At 44.3% G+C, this 25,147-nt stretch overlaps 1 protein-coding gene across 2 annotated transcripts in view; it reads left to right on the forward strand.

The window, feature by feature from the left end:
• Positions 1-25,147, forward strand: part of SHISA9 (shisa family member 9) — a 274,889-nt gene that overhangs the window by 243,765 nt on the left and 5,977 nt on the right. Inside the window, exons 3-4 of one of the 2 annotated variants that reach the window (XM_038762973.1) lie at positions 5,138-5,293; positions 12,514-12,561. In XM_038762973.1, the coding sequence (XP_038618901.1) occupies positions 5,138-5,293; positions 12,514-12,561 (204 nt within the window). The remainder of the gene's footprint in view (positions 1-5,137; positions 5,294-12,513; positions 12,562-25,147) is intronic. The other variant, XM_038762974.1, reaches the window with a different exon arrangement.

Genomic DNA, 25,147 nt, shown 5'->3' on the forward strand with positions numbered 1-25,147 from the left:
CTAATGGTGACTTTTCATTCATTCGATTGTAGTTAATGAGCACTTACTGTGTGCAGAGCACTGAACTAAGCGCTTGGGAAGTACAAGTTGGCAACATAGAGAGATGGTCCCTACCCAACAACGGGCTCACAGTCTAGAAATTGATTTGTAATTTATTGCAGTTGGGGTCAGCCCCTCTGCTGGGGTGGGGGAGAAGAGGGGCCTCCTTTTCACAGCTTGGGAAATCAATGAATTGATGATATTTATTGAGTGCCTGCTCTGTGCAGTGTACAGTACTAAGTGCTTGAGAAGGTACAATATCAATCAATTAATTATATGTATTTATTGAGCTCTTAATAATAATGATGGCACGTATTAAGTGCTTACTATGTGCAAAACACTGTTCTAAGTGCTGGGGGAATACAAGGTGATCAGGTCACACGTAGGGCTCACATTCTTAATCCCCATTTTACAGATGGGGTAACTGAGGCTCAGAGAAGTTAAGTGACCAGCCCAATGTCACACAGCAGACATGTGGCGGAGCTGGGATTTGAATCCATGACCTCTGACTCCAAAGCCCGTGCTCTTTCCACTGAGCCACGCTTCTTAATGGATGAAGAGCACTGTAACTAGCACTTGGGAGAGTTCAGCACAACAATATAACAGTCACATTCCCTGCCCACGACAAACTTACAGTCTAGAAGGGGGAGAAAGACATTAATATAAATGAATAAATTATGGATATGTACATAAGTGCTGTGGGGCTGGGAGGGAGTGGTGAATAAAGGGAGCAGGTCAAAGTGACACAGGAGGGAAAGGGAGAAAAAAGGGCTTAGGGAAGGCCTCTCGGAGGAGGTGTGCCTTCAATAAGGCTACGAAGGTGGGAAGAGTAAGTGTCTGTCGGATAGGAAGAGGGAAGGGGTTCCAGGACAGAGGCAGGATGGTGAGATAGACAAGATTGAGGTATAATGAGTACGTTAGTATGTGAGCTGCGTTGTAGGAAAGTAGAGAGGTGAGGTAGGAGGGGCCAAGGTGATTGCATGCTTTAAAGCTTATAGTAAGGAATTTCTGCTTGATGCAGAGATGGAGGGACAACCTCTGGAGGTTCTTGACGAGAGGAGAAACTGAACAATTTTTGTAGAAAAATGATACGAGCGGCAGCATAAAATATGAGCTGGAATGGGGAGAGACAGGAGGCAGAGAGGCCAGCAAAGAGGCTGATAAAGTAGTCAAGGCAAGCTCCTCAAAAATCTCCAGTGGTTGCTGAGTATCAAGCAAAAACTTCTCACTGTTGGCTTCAAACCTCTCCATCACCTTGCCCCTTCTTACCTCACCTCCCTTCTCTCCTACATCCCAGCCCACACATTCCACTCCTCTGGGGCTAATCTTCTCACTGTGCCTCGTTCTCACCTGTCCCTCTGTTGACCTCTGGCCCACACCCTACCTCTGGCCTGGAATGCCCTCCCTCCTCAAATCCGCCAAACAATCACACTTCCCACCTTCAAAGTCCTACTGAAGGCTCACCTCCTCCAGGAGGCCTTCCCAGACTAACTCCCCCTTCTCCTCTGCTCCCCCTTCCCTCCCCATCACCCCGACTTGCTCCCTTTGCTCTACTCCACTTCCCCCTTCAACGGCACGTGTATATATGCACATATTTACTATTCTATTTATTTATATTAATTATGTGTATATATCTATAATTCTCTTTATTTATATTGATACTATTGATGCCTGTTTACTTGTTTTGATGCCACCCCACTTCTAGACTGTAAGCCCGTTGTGGGCAGGGATTGTCTCTATTTGTTACTGAATTGTACTTTCCAAGCACTTAGTACAGTGCTCTGAACACGGTAAGCACTCAATAAACACGATTTAATGAATGAATGAAAAAGTGTTTGGATTAACATGGTATCAGTTTGAGTGGAGAGGAAAGGGTGGATTCTAGCAATGTTGTGAAGGTCAAACCGACAGGATTTAGTGATAGATTGAATACGTGTGTTGAATGAGAGGGAGGAGTCAAGGAGCCAAGGTTACAGGTTTGTGAGACAGGAAGGATCGCGGTATTGTCTACAGTGATGGGAAAGTCAGGGGAAGGACAGGGTTTGGGTGGGAAGATAAAGAGTTCTGTAATAAACATGATTTCTGCCCTCAAGGATCTTACAATAAAACTGGGTACATAGACACTTAAATTAAAGATGTCTGGTCTTATGCTGTCGAGTCGATGGGAGGAAGTAATAGAGTATAAAGATATGTCATGAGTACCTAAGTGCCTACGTTGTACTGAAGGACTGAAGGGAGAGTTAGAGGCCATAAATTGGGGAGAATATAGATTAATCGGGGAAGGACTTCTGGGGAAGATATATTTTTGAAGGGCTTTGAAGATGAGGAGAGGTCTGGGCAATAAGAAGTGGGAGAGAACTCCAGGCAAGGGAGTGTGAGCAGGAGGTTGGTGATGGGAGAGATGAGAGTGAGGCACAGTGAGAAGATTCACTAGAAGAATTATCGCCTGCCATGCAGGAGACCCGGGTTCGATTTCTGGCCAAAGCATTGAAATCTGTACTGATGCCTGTTCACTTTTTTTGATGTCTTTCTCCCCCCTTCTGGACTGTGAGCCCTTTGTGGGCAGGGATTGTCCCTATTTGTTGCTGAATTGTACTTTCCAAGAACTTAGTACAGTGCTCTGCACAAAGTAAGCGCTCAATAAATATGATTGAATGAGTGAATGAAAGGTCAGTGTGAGGGGAATGACTAGAGAAGCAGTGTGGCTCAGTGGAAAGAGCACGGGCTTTGGAGTCAGAGGTCATGGGTTCAAATCCTGAATCCGCCACTTGTCAGCTGTGTGACTTGGGGCAAGTCACTTAACTTCTCAGTTACCTCATCTGTAAAATGGGGATTAAGACTGTGAGCCCCCCATGGGACAACCTGATCACCTTGTAACCTCCCCAGCGCTTAGAACAGTGCTTTGCACATAGTAAGCACTTAGTAAATGTCATTATTATTATTATTATTATTACTGTGAATTGGGATGAAGGGGAAGCACTGTGGCCTAGTGGAAAGAGCATCAGCCTAGGAGTCAAGAAGACCTCGATTTTAATCCCGGGTCCACCAATTGTCAGCTGTGTGACACTGGACAAGTCACTTAACTTCTCTGTGCTTCAATTACCTCATCTGTAAAATGGGAATTTAGACTGTGAGCCCAACATCATTCTGTAATGGAGATGTTCTTCTCTACTAACTGTTACCAGGAACCGTTATAAGTTCAGCTACACCTCATTTTCTTTTCCTCCATCTCAATCAATCAATCATATTTACTGAACGCTTACTACATGCAAAGCACTGTACTAAGCACTTGGGAGAGTACAGTGCAACAATAAACAGACACATTGCCTGCCCACAACAAGCCTACAGTCTTGAGGGCCTCAGAGACTTTAGGAACTTACATTTACTGTCTGGTTTTAACCCCTTTCCTAACAGAAAGAACACAGATCGAAGAGTAAGGAGACTTGGGTTCTAATCCCACCTCCGCCAATTTCCTGCTGGGTGGCCTTGGGCAAGTCACTTAACTTATCTGTGCCTTAGTTTCCTTATCTGTAAAATGGGGATTCAATACATGGTCTCTCTCCTACCTCGTGTGAGTCAGGGACTGTGTCAGATCTGGGTATATGCAGTAGTAAGGACCTTATTTGGCATATGGTAAGAGCTTAACATTTTAGTATTACTGTTATTTTCTGTTTATCATTTTCTTCATCTGTATAAATAAGGATTAAATATCTTTTCCATTTCCCCCTTAGACTGTGAACCTCATGTGGGACAGTGGCTGTGTTTGCACTGATCATTTTATATCTACCCAAGTGCTTACTCCCTGGCCCATAGGAAGCACTTAACAAAGACCCCAATTAAATTAGATGGCAGGCTTCACCCTTTTTTCTTCATTCGGGATGGCAATGCTGAGTCTCCTGGTTAGGCTGGAGAAATTTGGAGCCCTGGCCATTGGCAAGAGTTCAGTAGAAGCAAATACCCTAAAGCCTAGCCCGGGTCAACTCTGCTCTTCTGTCTGACAGCCAACCCTCCCTCAACCCTTCTTGCTTCTAAACCTACTTCATTCCAGTGCCTGTGGCTTCCCCAAAAGGTCCAGCACCAATTAGGATGGAAGATATAGGAAGAATAAATCAGTTAGGCTTCTAGTCTTTCCATGATGGCATCTGTCTTCCAAGGAAAGGCTGCGAAGGCTTGACTTCGCTCTCAGTAATTACCTGTCCATAATTGGAGGTTGCCTTGATCCCATAAAGGCCACTGGGAGCTTATTCCATTTAATCAGAAGCAGTGTGGCCTACTGAAAAGAGCACAGGCCTGAGAGTCAGAAGACCTGGGTTCCAATTCTGGCTCTGCCAATGCTTGCTACGTGACCTTGGGCAAGTCGCTTAACTTCTCTGTGCCTCATTTCTCCTGTTCGCCCTCCTATTTAGATTTTGAGTCCCATGCAGGACAATGACTGTGTCCAACCTAATTAACTTGTATCTACCCCAGTGCTTTGAACAGTATTTGGTGCATTGTAAGCACTTAACAAATACTATACAAACCGCCCTGCAAAAAACAGAAGCAGTTTAGCCTACTGGAAAGAGCATGGGCCTAGGAATCAGAGGTCACGCTTAGTACAGTGCTCTGCACACAGTAAGCGCTCAATAAATACGATTGAATGAATGTAATCTCTTCTCCACCACATACCTGCTGTGTGGCCTTGGGAAAGTCACTTACCTTCACTGTACCTCAGTTCTCTCATCTGCAAAATGAGGATTCCTGTTGCTCTCCTGCTTAGACCGTGAGTCCCATGGAGGATCTGATGATCTTCTATATACCCAAGTGCTTAGTACAATGCTTGACACATAGTAAGCACTTAAATTCCTCAATCAATCACACTGACACTAGAGCCATGAAGCAGTCATTTTGGCGGGGTAAGTGGCAGGCTTGACTGCATGTAGTTCCTGCACCCCTCTTCGACCTCTCTGTGAATTACCCCCTTGGAGGCAGGTAGACCTGGCTGGAAGACACAGCACAGTGATGGTCGAGGTTTGGAGTGGGATGCGTGAAGGGGTCCAAACCCTGACCCAGCTGACTCCTCCCTGTGCCTAACCCTCTGTTCGGTTTTGTTTGTTTGCAGACGCGTCGCAGATGAATAATGTGGTGCCGACCTCGCCTCTCCTCCCCCAGATGTCCCATCCACATTCCTACCCCAACCTGGGCCAAATCTCAAATCCCTACGAACAGCAGCCCCCGGGCAAGGAGCTCAACAAGTACGCCTCCCTCAAGGCAGTCGGTAAGCAGTATTTAAGCATGTTGCCTTTTTTTGAGTTGCGTAATCTAATCGATACTTGAAACCGGATGACTGGCTTTTTATATCTTTCACCCTGGCTTTCGAATGTCTGTAACAAAAAGCAGTTCATTTCTCTCCTCCCCCGACATGGCCCAACTCCCCACTCTTGGCAGTCCTGGGAAATGGACCAGTTGCCAACGCACCCCTACCCCCTAGAAGCTTCTGTAAAGATCCAAAAACTTTCCAAGACACTTTCAGTGGGAAACGCAGGGCACCGTAATATCATCCCACTCTTTCACCTCCCCATGGAGGCTGTGTCAAGATAACACTATAGGAGGGTGGGAAATGGATTCAAGTCATTGACAATGTAAGATGATACTCCTTCCCTTCTTCAGCCCCCATGGACCTCATTCTGCCATCCTTTCATCTCCTGTACAATTTATACTGGCAAGGAGAGCACTCCATTTCAGATTCATTCAAAATCTCAAAGACTATGTCTCACACCACGGTGGGGCTAAAACCCTTTAACACATTTTCCCCTAGTAGTAATATAATTTATTAAGAGCTCGCTGTGGGCACTGCACTAAACACTCTGAGAAAATACACAGTCCTTGTCTCTGTGGAAGCTCCCCGATAAACTGTTGCATGGATATTAATCTCATATCAGGGTTCCAGCTCATTTTATGTCAGTCACCAGAGGCCATTAGAGCCTAGGCAGTGGTTTTGAAATCTGCTCCCTTATTAGCCCAAAGCCCAATTTGACTTGCAAGGTAAACAAAGAAATCTTGGCAGACCAACAAGATGCTTTATTCTCTCTGCAGGGTCCCAGTAGAAAGCCTGAGCCTCTCACCTGGGGAAAATTAGGGAAGACTAAGAGTAGAAAGTGTTTTAGGGACAACTAAACCCATTCCAGAGCTGTCTCCCAACTCCTTTAGCTCAACTGGGTTCCCTGGAGTCTGCCTTGCAAGTGGTGGCACCATCTCTTTTGAAAAGTATTGTTAATTAGGCATTCAATTTGTTAAACCACCACAGGACTTAATTCCAACTCTTTCAGAGTAGGTGAAAATGTTGGCCTAATACCAGCCATCATTTACAAAGGGTGTGGGTCATTTGGCAAAGACTAATGGATTGAAATGTTGAGAACATGCTTAGCTTGGGGCCAGAAAAACTCTGATTGAAAGGCTAACCGGTAACTTTGCAGGACCTGTCATAATTACTGCAAAGCAGCCAAAGGAAGATTGCTGGGCTCCGGAAAGAGAAAAATAAAGGCTATGTGCAGAGGATTAAACCAAATAGCCTGTGGCTATGTCTCCACAGCTATAGTAGGGAGAGGAGATGAAAGAATGTGGACAAAGCCTTCACTTTCTTATCGTCATCTCCACCCTCCCCTTCCCACCGCCATTTTGCAGCAACTCCATAAATCTGGTGTGAGATGACCATCCTCTCGATGTTTTGTCACAGTCATGCAGCGCCACATAAATCTCTCTGAGTTGAGCCAACAGGCAGAGAGCCACAGATGGTCTCGGAGCCAAATAGCATGTAACCAAACAAGTGGTGTGACTGACTCCTAAATATTCACATGGGGTATAAAAGAGTTCTGTATTTTACCACTTGAGGGAAATGTAAATCTGTAATAAATGTTCTTTCAGAGGCACTATATTAAGGTGTAATATGATCATAGTGAGAGTGATGAAGTACATATCATTAATGGAATCATTAGAGCCAGGCAGAGAAGTCAGTTTGAAATGGTTTGCTGTTTGAGCTTCCTAGGCTTTCGATACCTAGATGAATCGCTTTTTAAATCAGATGAATAGCCCAAAAGAATTGAGACCAACTAAGAGTCATCAACTAATTTCAAAGCTGTGTTGCAGAACGGATAATGACTCAGGTTCCTTCTGCAAATATGGGTGCATTAGCTCGAGACAAACAACTCCATACATGGACCCCCTGACCAGTACAACTATATAGCCATCTCTTGCTTGGATACTGAATTCCCAAAACCCATCACGTAGCACTGCTCCTTATCTTTGGTTTTGTCCTGCATCCACATTCTTGAAAAGCTTTTCAGCTCTACAGGCCATGTTGCCAATTATTTCAAAGGTGAAACACCCCAGTCACGACAACCTCTGACACAAGAAAATGGATTCTATTTGAAATGTTGCAAAATGAGAATTTGTTCCTATTGAGAATGGAGGAAAATGCCCAAAACTCTTCTTTCCCTCTCCTTGCTCAGGAGCCGATAGATTCACCTGCAAGGTACCATTTTTGAGTCTAAACGATCTGGAAAAACATTCCTTTGGATTGAAGCACTGAAACCAACAGGATTCAGGAAAGCTGTCTCCAGAAGCTCATCCTGAACTCTTTAAAAAGTATTCCCTTTTCTGAAATGGGGATCGTTCTGCGGACTTGTCTGTTTTTCCTCAAACCGAGGGTGCAAGCCTGTCACATTTTTCCCAAATAGAACAAGCTGGTTGATTCCTGGCCAACTCGCTTAGGAGAAGGTTGCCCAAAGACCGTGGCATGTACACTCTTTGTGATTGCTGGCGTGCTTTTTCAGTCTCTTTTTCTCTGGCAGTGACCATGGGCCAAGGCGGGAGGAACTCGGCCCCAGGCTTGCCTTTCATCTGAGTCTACAGAGCTATGTTCTTAATGATAAGGTCCCTTGGATTCTTATCCCCTTGGATTCTAATCCCTTTCGCTCCATCACTTTCATTTCCCCTTGGTGTAGGGGGGCAAAAGACTGAGTAATGATCCAGCAGCCGGTGGCAGACATGAGGTGGAGAGTGGGATTCCTCTTTTCCTGCAGAGCACTGGAGACAACTGGAGGTGTTGCATTGCATCGGGTTCCCCCAGCCCACGCCACAGTGTTTTATTACAAAGGCTGATCCCAATTCTCTCTTTCTATAGCTGGGATTGGGATGTAAATAGAGCAGGGGATGCTGATGAAGGCTTATTTCCCTTCTTAATGATGGCATTTATTAAGCACTTACTATGTGCAAAGCACTGTTCTAAGCACTGGGGAGGTTACAGCGTGATCAGGTTGTCCCACGGGGGGCTCACAGTCTTAATCCCCATTCTACAGATGAGGTAACTGAGGCACAGAGAAATTGAATGACTTGTCCACTGACAATTGGCGGAGCTAGGATTTGAACCCATGACCTCTGACTCCAAAGCCCGTGCTCTTTCCTCTGAGCCACGCTGCTTCTTGAGTCAATCAACGCATTAAAAAAAGAATAGAGGAACTAAGTAAAATCAAAGACGTTCTCGGACAATTCTGACCTGATGTCCTCCATGCCCACGGAGGACCAAAAAAGATCAAAGGAGCTGAACTTACAGCAGGAAGCATTCACATGGACGTAGGAAGTTCTTGCCCGTCAGGGCGATGAGGCATTGGCAAGGGTTACAAGGAAGCTCTTCTGTCCCAGGTGGCATACGCACTCACCAACCTGGAGGCAGGAGCCAGGAAACAGGATACGTTTTTTGCTTGAGTTTCCTTGCAGAACCCATGTTCCTTTCTAGGGAGCCATCAGCTACTTGCTATGCAGTAAACCTCTCATATTATCTTGCTTTCTGCTTGTGAAATGGCAATGTCTCGATCAAGATGGGAGACAGGCATTAATTGAAGATAACTCTGAGCTCCTGGCTTGCTTCTGCTTCTGAGAAGCAGTGTGGCTCAGTGTGTAGCAAAGCATGGGCTTTGGAGTCAGAGGTCATGGGTTCAAATCCTGGCTCTGCCAGTTGTCAGCTGTGTGACTTTGGGCAAGTCACTTCACTGCTCTGTGCCTCAGTTACCTCATCTGTAATATGGGGATTAAGACTGTGAGCCCCCTGTGGGACAACATGATCACCTTGTAACCTCCCCAGAGCTTAGAACAGTGCACTGCACATAGCAAGCACTTCATAAATGCCATCATTATTGTTATTATTATTATAGGGAGAAATACCTTCCAACCATGAATATCTGGCTGATTTATGCTAATTCATTCAGTCGTATTTATTGAGAACTTACTGTGTGCAGAGCACTGTACTAAGTGCTCATTATATATATTATTATAATATATTAATATATAATATATTATTATATAGCTAATTATGCTATACATATAAATCCTTGCTCCCATTTTACATTTGAATGAAGAAGAATGCCAATTATATTAGCCATGCATCTCCTCGGGCAGGATAGTCAATAAATGTTTTCTAGGCTGATAAATGTTGGCTATTTGCAAGGCTATTGAAATTGCCTTTATCCCATTTTTAAAGGTGCAGAAGCTCTCAGCTCTGTGGGCTTGTGATAGACAAATGCCCTGGAATGCATGTAAATGTAGTAATTCTGTTTTCTAGAACCTATGCTCCACCTAGTCCCATGTGTCTGGAGTTCTGGGATGTTTATGGGATGGGAGGATTGAGGATTTTGAGTACTCTCGTTGGCTGAAGTCTTAAGCTCCGTCATCATTCTTCAATGCCGCCAAAATCCTTTTTTAGCTAAGTCTGTGCCTTAAATTAATTAAAAATTCCTTTCTTTACATTCTTTAAAGAAAAACTCTTGTTTTTCTTTTTAAAAAATAACACCTTCAAAACAACACCGACCTAGCATGATCTGTTTCCCATTTGAGTCCCACTTTTGCGATTTGCGTAGATTCTCTTTCCTGCTCAACACCTTACATCAAAATTCAGCTCTCGAGCAGAGTGGCATTGATTTGAATGCCTTGGTTTGAACCCCAGAAGATTACATGCTATTTCATAAGGCTGAAGTCTTTACCTCTTGATAAATGAGAACCCAAAAGATAATTGGATTCCTGCATCAACTACTAATTCACAATCTTCTTCTATCATATCCCTCGTTTCTTTTTCAAGTTACCCCAAATTCTTCAGATGGTCCAGTGCTTTCATTTCCTATGATGACATTTATCCTGATGCTCCTAAGTATTTTTCAGCTTTTCATTTTTGGGTGGGGGAAAGTGCACAGAGTGCTTGTCTGCCCCATTTCTGCATAAATTATTCTTCTTTCCAATTCATCAACTTTGCTTTTCTCATGCTTAACTGGCCACTGCTCTTTTATGCACCAATGATGTGGCTAACTCCAAATGAGGACAGAGTTAGCGTACCTAAAACAGGAACAGTCTCAAACAAGAATTGATGTCAAGCCACAGTCCTGAGGGACTGACCTGGATTCCTTCACACTAACAGCGTAAGGCAGAAGGCATTCAGAAGGTAAATTGGCAATAAAAATGGGTATTTGACCTGACCCCACGTATGCCTAAAGGCACCTTGTTCAGCGACATAACCACCATCATTTTAAGCAATATATGTGCGGAAAACCTCACTTAGCACTTCAGAGGCACTTATAAGAAGGTGAACCATTATCACCTTCTATGTAGCTGACTCATAAAAAACCCTAAACTTTAACATTTCCTTATAGTTTCTTATCAATTCTGACATCCAGGGGATAGGGAAGGAAGACTCTCACCTGTATCTAGTCGTGCTTTTCTCACACTCATTACAACATCTGGAATGCTGGGAGATCCAAAAATGCTTCAGAGGAGATGTATTAATTAGGGCTAGCATTCTGGACGCCTGAGAGATTGGCAGGGAAGGTTGATGAAATCAAAGGGTACCTCTAAAGGTTCTCCTTCATTTTAAATAGGAACCCAAATACAGGTCTTTTCTGCAGCTTCCGGAACTGATTGCATCTGGGAAGATTTCAGAGAGAATCTCAGACAAGAAACATAGCTTTCCCGGGATCAATGCCCTAGGAGCAGATGGGGAAATGCTGATATATGCATCATTGGTCAACAAGGGAAGGGGATTCAGTTAGCAGCAGTAAACATCCAGGCCCTCATCTCTGTCACACCTGGAATACTAGTGTCAGGCACTTTCTCAGGTTCCACAATTCAGCCTGGATTCCACCACCATGACTTTAAGATTCTCTTCTCATCTCTTGGAGCACCAGGAGTTTCCTCCGATGGGAGAGCCTATCCTAAAGGGAATGATCCCAGAAAGCCTCCAGCACATGCAGCCTGTGAGGATCAGAGTTGGAGCAAGGCTGTGAGGGTTCAGCCTCAGGGTTGGAGGGGCTTCTGACTCCGGACAGCATCTGACTCATGGACAACTCTAAGCATGGCATTTCCTCAATTACCCCCAGCCAATTCAGGCAAAGGGGAGCAGGGAGAGGAGGAAGGGGATGACCAGGTTTGGGGGTAGGGTGGCAGTTTGAATACTCTAGGTAATTGGGATGGGTTGTCCAGTGCTTAGAACAGTGCTTTGCACATAGTAAGCACTTAATAAATGCTATTATTATTATTATTATTATTATTATTATTATTATTATTATTGTTGTGTATGGGAAGAGTTAGATATATAAGTTCCAGGTCTAATAGAGCCTCTATAGTCTGGTCAGCTGGTGTCTGTGGTGAAAGTATTGCTAGAGAGTGGTGTGAGTGGAGTGACCACAACAAAATCCCCTGAAAAACAGTTGTCTCTAAGGTAAAGGAGATTTGACACTGATGAAGTAACTCTAGGCTATTTTCTATCCCCTCACCATTAAAAGTGGGCCCCATCTATGATGTCCTCTTTGGGATGTCAGGGGACAGGTTCCACAAACCAAAGTTCTTCTCCTTTCTGAATTGTGCCAAATGCAGGCTGGAACCAAATTGCATTGTTTCAGTGGGGAAATGATTATTATAATGGCTTCTTCTCTTCAAACCTTCATTCATTCTGTTACAAGGTGCTAAATCCCTTTGAGGTTTATTTATGCATTTAATACAAGTGACTTGAGAGCCCCAAAGCCCAACAGGAGAGCAGTAACAAACAAGAAGGTATGTAGGGGTGACTCATGACTCAGTACAACTTCATACCTTACTCCTATGAATCCCTAAAATGTTTTCATGAATCATGTACTAAAACCTGGAGTTGGGATTTGGGAAATGGAGAAGACCAGGTTAAAGCAGAGATGAAAACCAAGGCCCACTACTCTAAATTCTGCTGTCATCAATACCCACAAAAGCATTTAGTCTCCGGGACAAACAGCCCACTGAGGATCCCCTCCCCGCCCTCCTACCCCGACTCTATGAAATGGGGGATCGTGGATGAGCTTGTTTTGGAGTGCCTGTTCGCCAACTCAGTGCAGATGGGAGTGCCTGGGTTGGAGAGAGCCGTGCCAAGCAGCCGTGAGTGCCCGTGAAGCAGAACAAACAGATCCGCATCTCTTGATTGTTATTTTTTAGGAAGTTGTGATGGTGACTGGCCAGTGGCGACACTTAAGTCACCCAAAGGTATGGTACGGCTTTTCTTGCTCCTCTGTTTGGACGTCTTGGCACAATAGTGGAAGTGCAGAAGTTTTCTGCATGGTGTGTGTCCATGTCAGATTGCACATAGGTGTACCTGTCAGATTGTGCGTGTCCTACGTGTATGTGTCTGCCTATTAAGGCTGTAGGAGGCTCTTAGCCAAGGTGGTTTCAGGCCCTTTTAGGGTGAAATACTAATTGATATGCTGATCTGTCGACCTTACCTGCGTTCTAACATTCATTTTTAACAAAGGCAAATGTGTGACAGGAAACGTTCAGGTAAGAAGCCTAAGTTTTTATTTTTATTTTAAATGGTAAGTGGTTAAGCACTTCCTTTGTGCTGAACACTGTACTAAGTGCAGGCTTAGCTACAAGATAGGTTGGACACAGTCCCTGCCCTACATGGGGCTCACAGTCTAAGTAAGAGGGAATAGGATTTAATCCCCATTTTACAGTTGGGGAAAGTGAGGCATCGAGAAGTTAATTTACTTGCCCCATGTCAAGCAGCAGTCAAAATTGCAGAACTGAAATTAGAACCCACATCCTCTGACTCCCCGGCTTTTTCTCTTTCCAATAGGCCACGCTGCTTCCCTAATATTTACGTAATAATAATTGTAGTATTTGTTTAAGTGCTGTCTGTGTGTGCTTACCACATGCAGAGCACTGTGCTGAGTGCTTGGTTTGGACTGTAAGCTCTTTGTGGGCAGAGATCACATCTACCAACTCTGTATTGTACTTTCCCAAGTGGTTAGTAGCTGTGCTTGATTGACTACATGCAATAGAATTGGTGGGCACCATCCTTACGCTTTTGGAGATTATGGTCTAGAGAGATAAACATTTCAGAGGGATTTGTGGTGGGATGGGGGCTTTCTCTGGCTGACAAAGAGCAGAACTGGAAGCTGCCATGAGCACACTGCCCAGAGGTGGGAGGGATGAAGATTGAGTCAGGCCTGAATGTCATGGCTTTCACTGTACACTGTACCTTGTCTCTGGAACTAAGGCCTAATGGCTGTGGTTTTTCCTGATGAGGCATTTTGCACTGAAAAACCCCAGATTGCAGCCCAGAGCTCAGAGTGTTTTTGAAAGTGGTGGCTGTAGATTTAGTATTTATGGAGTCCTCCCTCACTTTGAGCTCCCCTCAGGAAAAGTGCCACTGCCATTAGTCTGTTGTGAAAGGTCACACTTATATATTCCAAATCATGTCTTCCTTAATCTCCCTTCTGACTCCTGTTGCATGGAATTCGGTGGGGTGTGTCTCACTTAGGGTGGACATTCACCTCATTGTAGATGTCCAGTTTTCAGATGGTCTTCCCTTTACAGATACAGAACCAGACTCCTTTACGATGGACTCTTTATTTAAGGCTTCCAACCTCCCTCCACCTTTGCTCTTCCCTCCAAATGTCGTGGCACCCGTGTGCAGACGCACCCGGGAGGACCCAGCATGGGCTATGGGGAGGTCCCGGGTGGATCTGACCCAAATGTAAAACATATTTGACATCGTTGTGTTGTGCTATCATGGGTAATGCCAACACTTGCTTCTCATTGTGCAGAATCCATGAAGGCCTCCAGTGACTCATTCATTCATTCAATTGTATTTATTGAGTGCTTACTGTGTGCAAAGCACTGTACTAAGTGCTTGAGAAGTACAAATCAGCAACAAATAGAGATGTTCCCTATCCAACAATGGGTTCACAGTCTAGAAGGGGGAGACAGACAGCAAAACAAAACAAGTAGACAGGTGTCAATACCATCGGAATAAATAGAATTATAGCTATATACACACTGTCACAATAATCTATTAAATAAGGCTAACTTATTTGAAGTGTAAACTCGTGGGCAGGGAACATGTCTACCAACAAGTCACTTAACTTCTCTGTGTGACTCCCTTAGCAACACCAAACAGCATCACTTAGAGGCTTATAGTTTGAAAGATAGGGGAGCCACCATGATACTGAAGAACACCAGATATTGAAGAATACCAGACATCCCATGGCCAAACAGGGGCCACACTAGCTTGATGCCAAGTGAGTGGCCACTCTTTCTGAAGAGTCAAAAATTGGGAACCCTGCAGGCAACTGTAATTCAGGAGAAAGAACTGAATCATAGAACAATGCCAATTGGAAATGGAGCATTAGGGAGGCTGAAATTCAAGTTGAAGAGTGTACTGGTTAATGTGCTACTAGGAATCCAATTATTTTCTTGAGTAAAACAGATTTTCTGATCTAGTCAGATAATAGTTTGCATGTCAAAGTATATTTTTGGAAATTGAAACAATTTGGAACAACAGACTTACTAATTAAAGATTGAAACTTTTTTTTTTGGTTTGAAAAACAAAGCGATTATGACCTTGTGACTGAATTTTGATGCAGTCAGTTCTCTTCCCAGCTATTAGTCTGCTGTTTTCTGAAAGTATGCAGAAACTTCTTGATAACAGGGTGGGAGTATTGTAGAGGAAAGGTGCTTTTTCACCAAACCTGGGACACAATTCCTGGGATTGTGGCTCACTTCCTTCCCTAGAAGCTGGTGGTATTGGGAAAGGGGGCAACTCACAGTGGTTCAATCAATCAGTGGTGCTTATTTGGTCCAGAATACTGTACTAAAATGATGGAAGAGTATGATACAAGGCACTCTCTACCTTCATCCCATCTCTCCACTATTGTCCTTCAGCTCCTTTGGACTCTGCCCTTAATTTTGCATTTGGCAAGGAAATATTTAAAATGTCCTCACTTAGCAGCTACCTCAGAAATTCCCCTGAGGGGAGCGGGTCAGGGGAAAACAAGTTCTTTCAAGCAATCCAATTGGAATTCTCCTTCCATTCCTACGCATGAATATAGCTGTTCAGGGATGTATATAGGGAGGCTTCGGGGCAGGGGGGGGCCGTCACCTTGTGATGCCCAGAGAGTTTGTAAGCCAACTGGAGAAATAAAGTCACCCATCCCTTAGGATATTTTCTAAATACATCTAGCCCAATCATTCCTGAATCTTAGTCTCACAATAACAGTAATGATAACGATGATGATAATAAATAGTATTTAATGAATGACTACTCTGGGGAGGATTGTACTGTAGACACAGTTCCTGTCTTCATGGAGTTTGCAATCTACTGGGAGAGGCACTACAATAAATTACAGGAAGCATTAGAGGATAGCAATTTGTGCAGTTTAAGTATACATGTAAAGTATAATAATGTGTGAGTAACCAAGTGTTTTGGTGACATAGAGGTGCTGAGGTGGCAGTTAGCTATAATGGTACTGAGAATAATTGAGGGGGATATTGGGTAGAGAGCTGAGAGATTAATCAGGGAAGACCTCCTGGAGGAAATGGGATTTTTTTTTTCAGAGGGACCATCACTAGAGCTCCAGGTGAGGAGGGAAGCAACGAGACATAACCAAGGCTCTAGCTTGCCTCAACTGCGGAATCACTCCATGTTCATGTCCATCTCTTGAGGCAGATTTGAAGGAGGAAGGAAGTTTTCACTGCCTGGGTGGCACTGGGCTTAATGAAGCACTTTGACATCCTGAGGCAGGAAATGCTACAGAGGGACAAGTGTAGCACAGTGGATTCTGTATTCAGTTTTTCACAGCCCACAGTCTGATACCCCATTACTGGTTATGATCAATCCACATTCAATCCCATAATGCTCCTTCACTCACCTGACATTTGTTTAGAATTCACCAGGAATCAAACGGAGTCTTGTCTGCCAGGCTGATCTGACAAATATGTATCTGCGCTCTGGGAATTTGTTTACTTTGAAATAATCAAGTTTAAAGCTCCATATTTTTTTACTTGTAAGTTTGCTCTCCTGTGAAAACGGGCAGTGCCGCAACACTTTTTCCAGGATCGGAACTGGGCTGGGTGCACCCTGTGAGAAGCTGGCTTATTTTTATCTGAGCAGAAAAAATGCTTCAGAGGAAACAAATTTTTTTTTTTAAAAAAAACAGCTGTTCCAGTTTTACTGCCACAGGGCCCTGAGGGACCCTCTTGCTGTGGCCAGAGATAATGGAACTTTTTACATCCCTGCTTCGAAGGGCCATAGATTGCTCCGCAGATAAGAGGAGGGGCTAAAAGTTCAGAGGTGATTTGACCAAAGAAGAGAAAGCTCTGTAATCTTCATAAAGGCCCACATGGGCACAAAGGGGAGCCTCTGTTCTTTCGGAAGACTTCTGACATCAGCTAATCCCTCACAGCCTGGTCAGCTTTGTGAGACCTAGGCACTGTAAATCTACTGCATTCTCAATGGGTTTTTCAAATCCTAGACCCTCTGAAGAGCCACCAGCTAAAATACCAGGACCCCAAGACTGTGAACTCACTATCTTGTGGGAGAGGAAACAGAACTCAGCAGACCCTTACTGAGAATGGAATGGAGAATGTCATCTGGCCTGTATTTCTTTGAGCATTTTCTCACACTGGGGGTCTGTCAGAAAAAAGGATAGATGGATAAAGAGATGAAACATGATGGAAGAAAGAAAGAGTCAGGAAAAGATCTACATAACCTTCTCCCAAGAGCTGATTTCCATCCCTTGTTTAGCTTTATACATTATTTTCCTCCCTGTTTCCCTTTATCCTGGGGGAACATTAGAAGAGATAATCTACTGCCTCAGAATCATGTGCTAGGACCGAGTCTAGTTCAAACTTCTCTTGCCCAAGGAGCTTTTTCCTAGAGGATGGATTCCAGAATTGAATTCCCAATGAACTGAAGTAGAACTTGGTCATTTTCTTTCTGCTCCAAGGGGGTTCCATCAAATCAATCAATGATATTTACCGAGTGCTTACTTTGTGCAAAGCCATCAGTCAAGGGTTTGTACTGAGTGCTGATAGTGCAGAGCCCTGTAATAAGTGCTTGAGAAATTACCATACAGTAAAGTTGATAGATACGATCTCTGCCCACAAAGTCTACAGTCCAAAGTTTGCATGCTCTACCATGGCAGCCCCAAACATCTTTCAACTACAGCTCAGTGGCATCATCCTCTTAGAGGAAAGTTGCGTTGATTGAACTCAGTTCCATTTTACCCAACTGGGGCATGTTTCTTTTAAATTTTAAAAAGGACAGGAACTTCAATCAGGCCAGAATTCTTGCTTCATTCTGTCAGGGAAGAAACAAGCCCAAGGTAGTTTTAATGTCGAGAACTTGTGCAGAAGAACAACATGGAGGAGGCCAAACAATAATCACTCCCATCCTGCGAGGGCGGAGAAGGTTGTGCACAGTGAAAGAAGAAAATCTAATCTGTGACTGAGCCAAACACTACCTGCACCGGAGTGACTCTGAGCCCAGGGGAAATGAATGCTTGCATGTAAAAAGCTAGGTCGCTTCCTGAAAATCCCACTTTTTAATATATTCTTCTCTCCTGACTTGGAGGGGGCAGACTTCCTTTAAATGGTGGGGGAAGAGTTGAGATATTTTTAATAAAAATCTAATTCTACCAGCACTTGAGCTCAATACCCTTTGAAAAGCTCAGAACAAACATTTTAACCTATTAAGCTGCTCAGCCATTTATGAGAAGACTGGGGAGTGTAACAGGTGTTAAATAATAGTGTGGCTCAGTGGAAAGGGCACAGGCTTTGGAGTCAGAGGTCGTGGGTTCGAATCCTGGCTCCGCCACTTGTCAGCTGTGGGACCTTGGGCAAGCCACTTAACTTCTCTGTGCCTCAGTTACCTCATCTGTAAAATGGGTTTAAGACTGTAAGCCCCACGTGGGACAACCTGATCACCTTCTATCCCCCCAGCACTTAGAACAGTGTTTTGCACATAGTAAGCGCCTAATAAATGCCATTATTACTATTATTGTTATGGAATTTATTAAGTGCTTACTATGTGCAAAGCACTGTTCAAAGCGCTGGGGAGTTTACAATAATAATAATAATGATAATGGCATTTGTTAAATGCTTACTATGTGCAAAGCACTGTTCTGGGCACTGGGGGTATACAAGGTGATCAGGTTGTCCCACGTGGGGCTCACAGTCTTAATCCCCATTTCACAGATGAGGTAATTGAGGCTCAGAGAAGTTAAGTGACTTGCCCAAGGTCACACAGCAGACATGTGGAGGAGCTGGGATTCGAACCCATGACCTCTGACTCCAAAGCCCGTGCTCTTTCCACTGAGCCATGCTGGTGATCACGTTGTACCATGTGGGGCTCACAGTCTTAATCCCCATTTTACAGATGAGGGAACCGAGGCCCAGAGAAGTTAAGTGACTTGCCCAAAGACACACAGCTGACAAGTGGCAGAGGCGGGATTTGAACTCATGACCTCTGACTCCAAAGCCCGTGCTCTTTCCACTGAGCCATGCTGCTTCTCTAATTAGCCAAATTAGCTAAATTAGCCACCAGAGGGACTCTTGTTTGATTCAGCAGTGCTGCAGAATGATAATTACCCATAAAACTTTGTTAAAATTTAGAGACAGACCAGTGTAGCATCCTGGCCTAGTGAGCTCACTTCATTCCTAACTGGATGACAGACAGGTTCTGTGCTCAACTTTGAAATGATCCTGTTTGAAAGGGGACTGTAATTTTATTCCTGTGGACCAGAGTGTAGGTAACAAAGATTGGTTCTGTCTGCATTGTGTGTGTAAGGTAAATTAATGTCCCAGTAAACACATTTATAGGCACCAGGTTCGAAGGCCAGAAGACATAGATTCTATCCCCAGAAACGCTACTGACCTGCAGGGTGACCGTGGGCAGGCCTTTTATCCTCTCCATGACTCAGTTTCCTCATCCATAAAATGGGGCTGAAAGACCTGAGACTCTCCCTTCTTAGTCCATGGGTCCCAAGTGAGACAGAAGCTGGGACCAAGCTACTTATATTGGAGTGATGCCAGCACTGAGAAATATATCCTATATTGACCCCAGGACCTAGTGAACACTTGAAAAATGTCACAATTATTCTAGGAAATATTTAATAAATACCATAATTGAAATGTATTTTTCTAGTCCTAGGGGAATAATGTGTGGTATTTTGATTCTCCTTACTGAGGCTCCTTTTACCCAGTTTGCTGTAAATGTAAGAGGAAGGCACAGGAGCGTGAGGGCAACTTGCCACCCAGCCTCTTGAGCAGAACAGTGAGGATTGCACCCTTCCTCCTCCCTCCCGCTCCCACAACAATTCTGTCTCGAAGCCCTCTTGCTTCCAAACCATTCTCACGTAAACATCCTAGCAACATCAGAGAAAACTAGATCTTGGACTCCCCTTTTCTCAGCTCTCCTCCTCCTCTCTCTCTTTGCTCCACCACTTTCCCGCTTCTTTTCTAGTCCCTTCCACATCTCCTCTGTGGCCTTCCCTTTTCCTGTTGAGCCTGCAGAGACAGAGCCAAGCAACAGGATTGGCAAATGGAGTTGGTCAAGAGGATAATAATAATAGTAATGGTATTTGTTAAGCAGTTACTAGGTGTCCAGCACCATCCTAAGTGCTGGGGTAGATACAAATTAATCAGGTTGGAAACAGTCCCTGTCTCACGTGGGGCTCACAGTCTTAATTCCCAATTTACAGATGAGGTAACTGAAGCCTAGAGAAGTGAAGTGAATTGCCCAAGGTCACACAGCAGACAAGTGGTAGAGGTGGAATTAGAACCCAGGTCATTCTGATTCCCAGGCCCACGCTCTATCCTCTAGGCCACACTGCTTCCCAAGGATCAGGATGGAAGACTTCAATCTGTGTTTACTTTGGGCTACCCTTGTGCCTCCCTGAATACTCATGGCCAGGGGGATGGACTGGCATTGGATTTTGTGCACTTGCACTGATTTTTATATGAAGAATGAGAAAATACCCCAAAGAGTGCCCAGTCTCATGCCCCTCAAATCATCTTTCATGGTCAATCTAGCCAAATAGCTTAATAGGTTCAGCCAAGAACAGCATTTGACTGAAACAGAGAAGAAAAGATTTGATTTTTCAAAGGAGTGTCAGGAGTGAATAGGACGGGAGGGGACCAGCCTCATCAGCAGGGGAGCCTCTGTGGTTTTGCGGCCCTTCCCTGAATAAAGAGGGATCACTTGCAGGTGCCAAGCATTTGCCCACAGAAGCAAAGCCACTGTGATTGTCGATGGATTTTCAAGCCCTCTTTGGAGTGGCAGGAGCAATCTTTAGATCCTTGCACTCTGGGGCCTGTTGAAAGGAAGGCAGGAGAAGGGTGGAGTTGACCACCTGTGTGGCTTTCCAAGCTCTCCAGAAAATTAAAGTCTGGACGAGCCCAGAGCTCTCTGCCAGGGTGTCTGTGAGTGGTTGGTCTTGATTAGTTGAAGTTCAAATGCCATCTTATCTCTGCAACCAGGAACGAAAAGTAGAAAATGGCAGATTGTAACGAAGACAATTCTTCTGGCTTCCTCTTGGGCTTTCTTCTGCATAGTGAAGCCTTACTGTTCTTTTGATATTTTCTTCCCCATTTCTGACTGATGGTAATGCAAAACCCCAGGAATTTGTTCCACTTTTTACCAACTGGAGTGTTTAAAAACATCAGAAAAACAATAAAGTTCTGCGTCTGGCACTGTCCAGTCGGCTTTTAATCATCTATGCATCCTTGGGGATGATAAAGCAGGAAGATCAGAAAAAAAAATTCACAGACAGTGTGCCAAACATAGGAGAGCAAAAATAAATCCTCCAAGCGGCGGCATTTTCTTCAGCGCTTGTCTCTCTACAGTGGGAGCTGGTAGTCTGTTCTATTGTATTTATAACCATTAAAGCCCGAATGGTGACACAATTTACTAGGGTCTGAAGGCATTCATCTTAATGGAACTGCAGACCTAACCAATACATCCAGGATGACATAATACAGCTATGCTGCAGCAAGCTCCGCTGCCTTTTTCTCCTCCCTCTAGTGAGGAGAAAGAGGGGGATTCAGATTGTTTTTTAAGGGGCTTTCTGGTTTTTGTTGGCAGCATTAGTCCTGACAGTTCCTTATTACAGCTGGAGTTCCCTGGGGCAGATATTACCAATAGACCTTCAATTTCACACATCACAATTATTATGTACCATTATTATTATGAACAATTATTAAGCACCATCCTCAAGTAAGGCACTGTACAAAGTGGGCATCACGCGATCCCTGCCTTCAAAGAGCTTATGATCTAAGAAAGTCAACAGTTTCACAGAGACATCTCTCAAGTATATACTGACCATCAATCAGATGTATCTATTTGACGAAGAATGAAAGTATTGCCATTAAATCACATTCTCCCCGCCCTTAGAAAGGGTGACAAATCAGATCTGTAGCATTGGGGAGATGGGAAGAGGGCTGTGGGAAGTTCAGTAGGAGAAGCAGCGTGGCTCAGTGGAAAGAGCACGGGCTTTGGAGTCAGAGGTCATGGGTTCGAATCCTGGCTCCTCCACATGTCTGCTGTGTGACCTTGGGCAAGTCACTTAACTTCTCTGAGCTTCAGTTACCTCATCTGCAAAATGGGGATTAAGACTGTGAGCCCCACGTGGGACAACCTGATCTCTTTGTATCCCCCAGCGCTTAGAACAGTGCTTTGCACATAGTAAGCGCTTAACAAATGCCAACATTATTATTATTTCGGCAATCTCTTTGCTCTTGCAGTGTCTCAGTGGGAGACTCCAGCTCCTTCAAAAAGAAGGAGCACTGGAGATTGTGTGTGTTGGGGGGTGGTGGTGGGAGCGTACGTGGGCATGCGTGCAAAGAACCAGATTTGCTTCAGAGGACCGTTTCCTCTTAGAGCCACATCTCACCCAGTGAATTCCCTCCAAGAAAGCAAGTTATGGTGCCATTCTGTGTGTCTCCATAATAGATCCGTCCTTCAGGAAGTGGGAACTTGGGGTGATGGAACTCTGGGCAAACCTCAAAAGCACATTCTAATTTGAGATGGGGTTGTTATCTCTGCATTCTCCCAGTTAATGAAAGCAAGGGCCAATTCCTTGCTGTATCTGTATTTTCTGGAACGTATTCCGTTGCTAATTAAGGGAGAGACAGATGGAAGCAGGTGAAGTTTAATTTTCCAACCTTGGCTTTTTCAGAGGCAATTAGACACACCTGAAAGGAAACACCTTTTTCAAATGAAGAAAGATCTGACCTAAGAAGGCAACAGATATTACGGAGGCGGGCAGATCTCCTTCCCGGCTTGTTGTGTGTCGACTGCCTGCCCACAGAGCACCACAGACTGACTAGGTTAATGAATGCTTTAATGGCTCTTACAGGCTTCTCAATGAAGTTCTTAATTTTGTCTGTAAGGAACTCCTTAATGGACAAAGAACAACATCACCCAAAGCCGAAATGGTCTTTGGACTGCATTCCCCAAAATTAGGGCAAATGGTGAGGCAAAACTCTCCTTCTGTCCTCTAGGGAAGGTTTGTAAGGTGGATTCTGCTCAGGTGCCTCAGCAATGCCTGCTCAGTGGGTTGACGAACCTATTTCCTCCAATCCCCCATCTGCCCTGCTCTTGAGTTTTTGTCCTACCAATTGGAAATGTACGAAAGGTCAGCTTATCTAGACATGACCCACAAAAGCAGCGTGGCCTAGTGGATACAGCATGGGCTTGGGAATCAGAAGGAGCTGGGTCCTAATCCTGGCTCTGTCACTTGTCTACTGTGTGACCTTGGGCAAATCACTTATCTTCTCTGTGCCTCAGTTTCCTCATCGGTAAAATGGAGATTAAGACCATGAGCCTCATGTAGGACAGGGGTGTCCAACCTGATTAGCTTGATCCAGTGCTAACCCCAGCTCTTAGAACAGCACTTGGCAAATATAGTAAGAGCTTAACAAATACCATCATGACTCTTGCCTTGCATCCCTGTTGGTTAGGAAGCAGTGTGGCCTAGTGGAAAGAGTACTGGACTGAATGGCAGGAGACCTGGGTTCTCATCCCGGCCCCGCCGCTTGCCTGTGGCGTGACCTTCAACAAGTCACTAACTTCTCTGTAATTCAGTTACCTCATCTGTAAAGTGGAGTTTCAATACCTGATCTCTCTTCTCCTTAGACTTTGATCCCCATGAGGGACAGGGCCTATATCCAATTGTACTGTGTCTGTCCCTGCTAGCACATAGAAAGCCCTGAACAAATAGCACAATTATTATTATTCCCTCACAGCATTTACGTACATATATTTACACTCACTTTTCTCCCCTACTTCTAATTTATTTTAATGTCTGTCTCCCTTGCCAGACTGTAAAATCCTCGAGGGCAGGGATTGTAATGACTTACTCTATTGGAATCTCCCAAAAGCTTAGTTCAGTGCACTGCACACAATATATGTCATTGATTGATTGATGATTGATGGGAGAGCCTTGGGAGATAGTGAGTAGGGCTGTCTCTGGTGACTGCTGAATCCAGTTACTACCAATTCCTCCTCAGTACCTGGAAGAAAGGCCAGGCTGTTCTGTACACTCACACCTGAGACTTGGGGAGCTGGATTGGGATAATACTAGTAATAATAATAATAATAACAATAATAATAATAATGGCATTTATTAAGTGCTTACTATGTGCAAAGCACTGTTCTAAGTGCTGGGGAGGTTACAAGGTGGTCAGGTTGTCCCACGGGGGGGCTCACAGTCTTAATCCCTATTTTACAGATGAGATAACTGAGGCACAGAGAAGTGAAGTGACTTGCCCAAAGTCACACAGCTGACACTTGGTGGAGCCAAGATTTGAACCCTTGACCCCTGACTCCAAAGCCAGTGCTCTTTCCACTGAGTCACGCTGCTTCTCTTGGTATAAGAAAGCCAAAAGGGTGGAAGAATGCTGCCTAATGAAATTGCCTGATATTTCCAAGAATTATTCATTCAATCGTATTTACTGAGCACTTACTGTGTGCAGAGCACTGTATTAAGTGCTTGGGAAGTACAAGTTGGCAACACAATTAGGTCTACCAACCTTATTGAACTCTCCCAAATGCTTAGTAGAATGCTCTACACACAATAAGCGTTCAATGAATGCCCTCATCTGATGGATTGATTGAGAGCAATGCTTTCCTCTTGTGGCGTTTCCTATTTATCCATTCAGTCGTATTTATTGAGTGCTTACTGTGTGCAGAGTAGTAATAATAATGATAGCATTTATTAAGCACTGACTATGTGAAAAGCACTGTTCTAAGCACTGGAGAGGTTACAAGATGATCAGGTCATCCCACGGGGGGGCTCAAAGTCTTAATCCCCATTTTCCAGATGAGGGAACTGAGGCACAGAGAAGTGAAGTGACTTGACCAAAGTCACACAGCTGACAGTTGGCAGAGCCAGGATTTGAACCCATGATCTCTGACTCCAAAGCCCATGCTCTTTCCACTGGGCCACGCTGCTTCTCTAGTAGCCAGCTGAACAGAAAAAAATATGTAAATACTGCACTTACATTTCAGTAAGCTTGCAGGTCTCTACAAAGGTTTCAGCAAGATCTTTAGCTCACATGAGGCAGTGACAGCCCACCATTCATGCCAGATGGCCAATCCCAGACTAAGCACTTGGGAGAGTACAATATAACAATAAACGGGCGTATTCCCTGTCCACAATCAATCAATCATCAATCAATCAATCGTATTTATTGAGCGCTTACTGTGTGCAGAGCACTGTACTAAGCGCTTGGGAAGTACAAGTTGGCAACACATAGAGACGGTCCCTACCCAATAGTGGGCTCACAGTCT

Source organism: Tachyglossus aculeatus, chromosome 21, assembly GCF_015852505.1.
Source record: "Tachyglossus aculeatus isolate mTacAcu1 chromosome 21, mTacAcu1.pri, whole genome shotgun sequence".
Lineage (NCBI taxonomy): Eukaryota > Metazoa > Chordata > Mammalia > Monotremata > Tachyglossidae > Tachyglossus > Tachyglossus aculeatus.